Here is a 10271-nt window from a genome sequence, read left to right on the forward strand (position 1 = left end):
TCCAAGCAACAAAAGAAAATGACTTGAATCTTCACATAGGTTCTCTCTACCAGTTGTGCCCATTGTACTTTGCGTTTGACCATCAGAATTATGGAAAGTATGTTCCAGTATATCTTATGACACTCATGAATCTTGACACTTCACACCAAGGTGCCAGGGAACTGCTTGAAAGAAATGGATTCAGTGTAAGTCGATCACCTGTTCCTAAATCAAGAAACCCAGTGGACATAACAATTGAACACAGAATAAACAGACACGCAAAATGCCATGGTGGCATTATAGGGTTTAGCAGAAACTATTCTGCTTACTATCGCTGGTCAACCACACGTCCCTGCAGGGCCCAGTATGTTGAAGCTGCTCTACAAATGACAGACATGGCTTCCGAGGATTGCTCAGTACACAAAGAACTTGAACCATCTCAACTTCAGGATAGTAAAACATTTGTTACGAAAGTAGTTGATGCTCTATGCAACTTTACAAACCCATTTGATGTGGAGAACGCACTGGATGAGTTGTATTGTTTATCATCTGGTGTTCCAGCTATACCTGAAGCAGCTGTCAACCTACTTGAGGCAGTATATATTGGTCGTGCTGCTATGTAAGCCTTTATCACTGCTCGGCTCATTAAAAAGAATGTCTTGTTCCATGATCCTATCAAGCGAAATATACTTAAGACATTTGCTACATCAGAAGTGACTAAGACAATTAGATGTTCTAGTAACAAACTGGCACAAGTTAAAGCTGAACGCAACACGTTTTAACAATTAATCCTTCTTTTAATTCAGAATGATATTGATCTTGAACAGACACTTTCTTATCCCCTGTCTCCAGTACCTTGGTCTTTGGCAACATCTGATGGAATGCCTGTGAAAACGGATAAAGCAAAGCTTTTACATTATATGGAGACTGATATTGAACCAACGCCATTTAGTCCAAATAATGATGCTGTCAGTATCATTGATGGCAACGCAGTACTTGTGTCAGTTCCTGATACCTTTGAAGAAGTAGCCAAGATGGTTTTGGTCACCTTCCAAAGTGTGGTCGTGTTGATTTTGTCACGGAAACATACCACGAAACTTCTGTCAAATCATTTGAAAGAAAACGTCGAGGTACATCACCAAAATTTCTATTGTCAGACGCAAAAACCAAAACGCCAGGGTACTGGAAAAGTTTTCTTTCAAACGATTATAACAAAACACAGCTTCAAAAATTACTATTGGAACAATGGATCACTGACAAATATGCAGGGCAACTTAAGGATCGTCAAATTTATTTTGTTCTTGGTGAACGATGCTGTCTGCTTACAAGCCATAACGGACTGATAACTGAGGTAGTTCCAGACGAATCTCTGTTTTCCTCTCAAGAGAAAGCAGGTACAAGAATTATTTTGCACTGCATGCATATCAAAGAATTTAAGCCTGGCATCAAAACCATAACTGTGAGATAACCCGAAACAGATGTCTTAGTGCTTCTTATTATATATTGGACACAACTTGGGCTTTCAATCCCATTTGGTACCGGAACTGGAAACAAACGAAGACTCCTCGACATAGAAAAGATTGAGAAAGCAAAGGGAAATGACTTTTGTTCAGTGTTACTCGCAATTCACTGCTTTACTGGTTGCGATACCGTGAGCGCACTTGTGTGAAGGGGGAATGTAGGTCCAGTAAAGCTTCTCGAGAAAAATACAGACTTAATGCGTACCTTTGCCAAGTTTGGTGAAAGACAGGAGTGTAGTGATGACTTGTTAGTGGAAGTTGAGAATTTTGTATGTTTTATGTATGGAAAGCCAAATTACTCAGATGTAAATAAGCTCCGGTCTGATACATTCTCTAAGAGAAGTGAGATCAAAGTTAATACTCTGACTCATGCGACACTATTGACTTGAGTTTGCTACCTGCATGTAAAGCAACACTTAACATGCACACCAGACGTTCTAATTACCAACAACAACAACAACAACAACAACATAACCTTTATTAAGCTCAAATCACAAATATAGTGACACATGAGTATACAGTTACAATGCATCTTTTACAAAGAGTTATTAAAACATATATTTGGTTACACGCCCCTGAAAGATATCCCTAGTGGTTCGAAACTCGGTGCAGACGGAATCGAATATGTGTGGACTGATAGTGACATTTTCCCCAGTGAGCTCTGTATAAAGTTTCAAGTGGATAAAACCAATCAGGATGAGGATGAAAATGATGAAAGTATTGAAATTGACAATTTGCTTGATGAAGTGTTTGATGAGCAGTGATATAACTCCTGTGTCCTAACTATGAAAATGAAAAAAATGACAAATCGTTACTTACACTTTGATTTGAAAGTATAAAATAATAATACTAATAATAATAATAATTATTAGTATTATGGTTATTGTTATTATAATAATTATAATCATCATAATAATAATAGTAACTATATTCAAGATGATACAACTATCAGGTTATAAATATCTTCAAAGTTGAATATTAATCGGTCTGTTATTTGCCTGAGAGATGAATTCCTATGTATGCTATCTCTTTATCATCATTATTATTATCACTTTTATTGTTATTATTATCATCATGATTAATATTTGTTACATTGATTATTGTCATTATTTTACCAAGCTTGTTGGCATATTGTTTGATAGAATAATGTGATTATGATCTGAAATAATATGTTTGACACACAATAAGTATGTTAAAGGAATATGTATGTGGATCATATACAAATATGTGAAAAATATATATGTGTCACATATATTTTAATAGAAAATATTATTATATAAACATAAGAGGAAGGCTTTGAATGATTACACCTTTTTTTATTAAGGAATGTTAAAATAAGTTGTCTTCTTACAAAGTTTGCATTTTGTATTAAAGGTAATAAACAAATATTAAAAAACGTTTTACACTCATATATTTTAAAGTTAAATTTCTCCGTAACGCCCCGCTAGCCAATCGCAAAAATGTGTCATGAGACTCAGGGGATATAGAGGATTAAAAAAAGGCTCTTCAAAATTTCCCCCCGGGGGGGGGGGAGCAAAAGTGTTCTTGGCTCACGGCCTAATAGCAGTCGAACTGTCAGTCTATCCTTTAGCCAGTCTGTTCGCACGTCCGGGTTTCCGTGTCTGAAGATATTTGTTCCTTTACGTTTTGTGATATTTAATTTTTATTCATTATCTAAGTCTACCTGCTTCAGGTACAGATCAAGTTAGAGTTTTGTTCCGGTCCATTGATGTTTTGGCAAAGTGATTGGCCTCGGACGTTTTCTCGACAATAACAGTTTTCCGGACTTTGCTAAACGCTTGCAGATATTTTCCTGATTTTTTTGGTGTGTGAGGTATCTTCATGACTTACAGTAAAAGTTCGAGTTTTGTCCCGGTCTAATGATTTTGACACCTGTCAGTTGCAAACATTGGACTTTGGGATTTTTTTACAATAATACTTTTCTGGATTATTTTTCGAAACGTTTTGAGATATTTACCTTTTTGTGTTAGTCTGTCTGCATGACATTCAGATCAATGTTAAGTTTTTTTTACGTATGTGACGTTTTTAGAAATAAAGTGGAATGAGAGTGATTTGCCGCTAGGGACAAATATCTTGTTGTTCATCGATTGGTACACAATTTGTGAGGTGTTTTCTTTAAAAAAACATTGCTAAAATTTTTCAGTCATACTCAATGATAGGAAAATATGTAGTGAAAACTGATATTGGCAAACGATGTTTCCTTACCCAATAATACGCAATGACATACGTACGTGTCCCCACATGTATTCCCAAATGTGTAACATATATACAACATGCAAATGCAAATAAATACAGTATTAACTACGCAGTGCTAATTGTTTATCTAAATCAACATAACGTTTGAGCAGATTCTGATATTTAAGAAAGCAAAACACACTGAAAGATTGCATACTTTACATTAAATACGCTTTTAAAATAACACTATTTACTACCCGTCCTAATTGCTAATACGTTGCAATAGTAAACAAAAAGTGAACATTTCGCCGGATATTGGTAGCGTCAAAAATCTCATGCTGACACCACGGGATTGTTTCCACAGCAAGCATTATCGATACTACGATCGTGTGATTCCCCTGTCTTTATATGAACACTTTGGTATTTCGGCTTGGATTTGACATTCTGACATCCTAAAACAAACAAAAAACAAATGTTTCCTTGTGAAGATACTTTACAAAGTACACTAAGACATCACAATATGACCAATATACTTACTCGGGAGTTTATAGATTGACTATTTGTGTGCAAACATAGCAGGCACATTTATGAAACCTTAAAAAATCACGGATATAGCTACCAATAGTGGATACAATGGGTCATCGTTGTTTGTACCTACATTTGAGATTATAGGAAACCCGGATAACACCTTTTTACAACGATTTAACTCGAAAATTACGGATGCAAAACGTATTTTACATTTAAGCAACATTTCATTGCTTGATTACTTACCCACTCACTGCTTTCTGTAGCCCAAGTGCCCTTCCGATTCGAAGGCGGCGTTGTAATATGCTGCAACAATACACATTGCACTTTGACAAACCAGTTTAAAATCCGAGACTGTATTTATTTAATAAAATGAGATTTAAGGCCCGAAAATTATTTGTTGTTTTTTAAGTTGAATCTATAAAGTAAGTAAATAAAAGAAATAAAAAATATACATATAAGTGTATGTTTCTAGTTTATAACGGTAATTATACTTTGCTTTGAGTAAATGTTATGCTGCCTGTGATCATTTAACAGGTTGGAAATTATTGTCAACGAAATAATAAAAATTGTTCATCTTTACAAAACTAAATGTTTGTAACACGTGCAAAATGTTGTTGTTTTTTTCAAATAAATTGACAGACCCTTATTTTTTGACGGCCGCTTGATTGAGTTTTTCGATCATATGTTTGTTATTCCTTTAACACATATACGATAACAATAATGATTGCTATATTGATAAAGTACACATGTTTAACTACAGCAACATTGCATACATGAATTGCCACAAATTACATTTGCGTAAATGGTCCGGAAGGTCCACCGACACAACGTAAGGTCGGCCTTGCGACCCTCGTGTCGAACTCTCACTAGGGCCGTATCCTCTCGGCAAGTGATCACCATACACAGCAGCAGAGTAGGGCGGCTTGGGTCGAGTTCCGTGAACGAAAGCACCTCTGGGATAAGGGGCGTAATTTATAGCTCTATCTCGCCAGTTTGAGTATCCCAAATATGGCATTATGGGTTTTGGAAAATCTTTCCATTGCGACTCGTCCTTGGAACTGCAAAATTGTCATTTCATTATCTGTTTTACCGAAATATGACATTTAAATTAACCTTTAATATGTAACGTGTGGTAGATGTAACATTTGTCCGATTAAAAGCATTTTAAATTATTATCATAATGAAACAATTATCATTGGCATTTAAAGTCATACTAATCATAATAATGAAGTCGCGATAAGGTTTGTTCAGTTATTGATATCAATTTATTATGAGCTATATTAGTTGGCCATCACGTAGTTACTTGTCAGTACCAACTTGTCATACTTTTTTAATGTGAAAGTCAAGAGGATGACGCTCCGAATAACAACCACTTAATTTTAGAAATTTAGAAGATTAACTTCCGTCTTATAAAAATTGAAATGTGCACTTAAGTTATTGTGAATACAAAGTTATCAGTAAAAAAGCCGACTTACCCAAAGGTGCTCAACTCTTTAGAATCAGCCTTCTTGTTACGGTAGTAACGCGCAACAATGCAGACGAATATGGTTATGATCAACAGTACAACTGCACTGCAAACTGCAGCAATGATAATGACGGTCAAACCGTCTGAAAACAAACAGATAAGGACAGTAAAAAGTATGTAAAATGATCTACCATTAAGCTCTTACATATTCACGTTAATTAGCTATTACATGTATATAATCACATTTGTAATCACATAAAAAATTATAAGCTACGGGATACACATTACGCAACATTTTTCAATATAGGTATTCAAATATGTGCTAGCAATCGCCATTTAAATTCTCGTTTAACACGATAATAACTATGACTCACAAACAGCTTTACCTTTTGTTTCATCTCGTCTGAAAAACAACATAAAATAATGGATAATTATGCGGTTGTCCTTGATTTCAAATCTTCAGTTTACCTGATTGTAGTTTAAACTGTTCATAACAATGTTACACTCTATTTAAAATAAAAATAAAAAATCGACATATATATGTATGGCTATGAAATAGAACAGTGGAAAAGGCTCATGAAGCAAAAACAGATATTTTGACAAATAAGTCACTTTAATGCACATTAAAAGATAGTCTGCATTGGTTGGAATTTTATGATTATATTTACAATGACTTTTATGTCACGTACACACAGACTGGTTTCCCGTCTTGGTTCTCACAGTGGAACCCCTGTCCACAGCCTCTGGTAGCAACAAATAGATGACACACGTTCTCACTCAACGTCTCCTTGGTAACTGAAAATTCGGGACTATCGTTACAGAAACGAAATTTATTGTGGTTTAACAATCAAAGCAAAGCGTCCGACATATAATACTGTGGATTGCCATATACAATAAAGTTAACGAGAGTGCTTTATATACAAGCTATTATTACGGACTGTTCGCAAGTTGTTACATTAACAATATGGTTATTTCCAATTGACCGTATGATACCAGTGATCCCTCTACCTGCATAACATTGGAAAAAGAGAACACGGAATCTTAAAACGCAAACGAGAAGATAAATTCTCAGGTCGTTCCCGCTTTCTAAAAAGTATTCATTTATCTTTACAACTTATCATGGCCCAATGAATCATTGTCATGTATTTATGATTTAACAGACATGAGGAAATAAAAATTTAATTACCGATGGTTTCGTTCACTTGAACGGAAGTTGCAGACACAGTCTCGTTCAAAATCGTGACGGTTTGGTTGCCAGATACAAGTCTTAGAGTAGCGTCGGTCAATTCCATCGCTGATTCCGATGTGTCATCGTAAACAACCTCGTACGTCGCCACCAGACTGCCGAGCCTTTTGAAATGCATGAGGAATAAGCAAGTTTCATCACACACGCACTCGTTTGTGGAATAAATTGAGCATTGTATGTTCACGTCCTTAACAGTTCTTCTTTAAGGCGCGTTAGCAATGTCTGTATTCAATACGCAATTCAAAATATAATTGAGTCGCGTTCTGAGAAAACTGGGCATAATGCATATGCGTAAAGTGTCGTCCAAGATTAGCCTGTGTAGTGCGCACAGGCTAATCAGGGACGACACTTTACGCCTAAATTGGTTTTTGCTAAGAAGATTTAAACGAAAAATGTCATAAAAGCGGAAAGTGTCGTCCCTGATAAGCCTGTGTGGATTGCACAGGCTAATCTGGGACGACACTTTACGCACATGCATTTTACCCAGTTTTCTCGGAACATGACTCAATTGTATTGTTCTATTGAGTTTAAATGCAGAAGTATTTGCATCCAAGTGGTCATACCTCAGGTCAATTATGACTATGTCTCTTACTCTTCGACCCAGTTTAAGGTAAACGATCAGCAACTGCAACATACATGTATATGTTATAACATGTAAGACCTAATTAATTACTACTGTGGATTGATGCGTTTATTGAATATCACAATTAAAATAACGACATCGCACAAATGAGAGAATTCGAGAAATTACGAACACATAACAATAAAATTGTACATTACGTGCCAATCAAAAGAATGATTAAATAATTAAATGCATAGCATTATGGTTCCTATAAGTGTCTGGCGGCGATACAAAGTTAATTGACGTAACGATTTGATAGCGCTGTCGAACAACATTGATAGTGTCGAGCTGTAGGTTTGAGGAAGGCAACTCTTTAAAGTACTAACAGTTGATTGAAAATAACACCATAAACAATCCTGAATTACACAAAATTAAAGCCACAATATACAACACATGTAATAAGCGTGAGCTTGGTGTAAGAAAATATGCAATGCCTGCGTTGCAAACCTGATCTCTGAGGTCTATCTTCAGGTTTCTGATGGAAATGGAAAATTGATCATCGAAATTGATGTTGTCGGTATTAACTTGGAATCGTATTGTCATCCGAGTAATGCGGGTTGGAATATTTGCTGTAGTTGTAGGGGAAGCTGTTGTACTTGTAGGAGCAGCAGTTGTAGTGACAGGAGCTGCAGTTGTAGTGGTAGGAGCAGAAGTTGTAGTGGTAGGAGTTGCCGTCGTAGTTGTAGTAGCAGAAGTGGTAGTGGTAGGAGCTGCAGTTGTAGTGGCAGGAGGTGCAGTTGTCGTGGTAGGAGCAGCAGTTATAGTGGTAGAAGCAGCAGTTGAAGTAGCAGCTGTTGTAGTGGTAAGAGGAGTAGTTGAAGTGGTAGGAGCTGCAGTTGTAGTGGTAGGAGCAGCAGTTGTAGTGGTAGGAGCAGCAGTTGCAGTGGTAGGAGCTGCCGTTGTAGTGGTAGGAGCTTCAGTTGCAGTGGTAGGCGCTGCAGTTGTAGTGGTAGGAGCAGCAGTTGTAGTGGTTACAGCAGCAGTTGTAGTGGTAGGAGCAGCAGTTGTAGTGGTAGGAGCAGCAGTTGTAGTGGTAGGAGCAGCAGTTGTAGTGGTAGGAGAAGCAGTTGTAGTGGTAATAGCAGCAGTTATAGTGGAAGGAGCAGCAGTTGTAGTGGTAGTTGCATCAATTGAAGTGGTGGGAGAGGTAATTGTTGTGGAAGGAGCAGCAGTTGTAGTGGTAGAAGCTTCAGTTGTAGTGGTAGAAGCTACAGTTGTAGTTGTAAGAAGCAGCTGTTGTAGTTGTAGGAGCTGCAGTTGAAGTGGAATAAGCAGCAGTTGTATTGGTAGGAGCAGCAGTTGTAGTGGTGAGAACAGCAGTTGTTGCGGTAGTAGCAGCAGTTGTAGAGGTAGAAGCTTCAATGTTATCAGTAGTAGTAAGAGCAGTTGTAGTTGTTGTAGCAGCATTTGTAGTGGTTGTAGCAGAAGTTGTAGTGGTAGTATCAGCAGCTGTAGTGGTAGTAGCAACAGTTGAAATGGTAGGAGCAGCAGTTGTAGTGGTCGTAGCAGCAGTTGTAGTGGTAGAAGCAGCAGTTGTAGTGGTTGAAGCAGCAGTTATAGTAGTAGTAGCAGCAATTGTATTTGTAGTGGCAGCAGTTGTAGTGGTTGTAGCAGCAGTTGTAGTGGTAGGAGCAGCAGTTGTAGTGGTAGGGGCAGCAGTTGTAGTGGTAGGAACAGCAGTTGTAGTGGTAGGAGCAGCAGTTGTTGTGGTAGGAGCAGCAGTTGTAGTGGTTTGAGAAGCAGTTGTAGCGGTAGGAACAGCAGTTGTAGTGGAAGGAGCAGCAGTTGTAGTGGTAGGAGCTGCAGTTGTAGTTGTATGAGCTGCAGTTGTAGTGGTAGGAGTAGCAGTTGTAGTTGTAGGAGCATCAGTTGTAGTGGTAGGAGCTGCCGTTGTAGTGGTAGGAGCTGCAGTTGTAGTTGTAGGAGAAGCAGTTGTAGTGGTAGAAGCTTCAGTTGTAGTGGTAGAAGCTTCAGTTGTAGTGGTAGAAGCTGCAGTTGTAGTGGTAGGAGTAGCAGTTGTAGTGGTAGGAGCTGCAGTTGCAGTTGTAGGAGCAGCAGTTGTTGTGATATGAGCAGCAGTTGTAGTTGTAGGAACAGCATTTGTTGTGGTAGGAGCAGCAGTTGTAGTGGTACGAACAGCAGTAGTATTGGTATGAGTAGCAGTTGTAGTGGTAGGAGTAGCAGTTGTAGTTGTAGGAGCGGCGGTTGTAGTGGTAAGAGTTGCAGTTGTAGTTGTAGTATCGGAAGGTGTAGTGGTAAAAGCTGCAGTTGTAGTGGTAGCAGCAGCAGTTGTAGTGGTATGAACAGCTGTTGTAGTGGTAGGAGCAGCAGTTGTAGTGGTAGGATCAGCAGTTTTAGGGGTAGGAATTGCAGTTGTAGTAGCAGCAGTAATTGTGGTAGTATCAGCAGCTGTAGTGATAGCAGCAATTGTAGGGTAAGGAGCAGCAGTTGTAGTGGTCGTAGCTGCAGTTGGTGTGGTAGGTGCAACAGTTGTAGTTATAGGATCAGCAGTTATAGTAGTAGTAGCAGCAGTTGTAGTTGAAGTGGCAGCAGTTGTAGTTGTTGTAGCAGCAGTTGTAGTGGTAGGAGCTGCAGTTGTAGTGGTTAGAGCAGCAGTGATAGGTGTAGGAGCAGCAGTTGTAGTGATAGGAGCTGCAGTAGTAGTAGCTTCAGTTGCAGTTGTTGTTGCAGCAGTTGTTGTGATTGTAGCAGCAG

The 10271-nt window shown here is 38.1% G+C and overlaps 1 protein-coding gene across 1 annotated transcript in view; it reads right to left on the bottom strand.

The window, feature by feature from the left end:
- Positions 1-8618: 8618 nt before the first annotated feature.
- LOC127879755 (streptococcal hemagglutinin-like) overlaps positions 8619-10271 on the bottom strand; it is a 43674-nt gene continuing 42021 nt past the window's right edge. Inside the window, exon 19 of the mRNA XM_052426802.1 lies at positions 8619-10271. This exon is cut by the window's right edge and continues 135 nt beyond it. Coding sequence (XP_052282762.1) covers positions 8746-10271 — 1526 coding nt within the window. The 3' untranslated portion in view covers positions 8619-8745.

This window comes from Dreissena polymorpha, chromosome 4, assembly GCF_020536995.1.
Source record: "Dreissena polymorpha isolate Duluth1 chromosome 4, UMN_Dpol_1.0, whole genome shotgun sequence".
Taxonomy (NCBI): Eukaryota; Metazoa; Mollusca; class Bivalvia; order Myida; family Dreissenidae; genus Dreissena; species Dreissena polymorpha.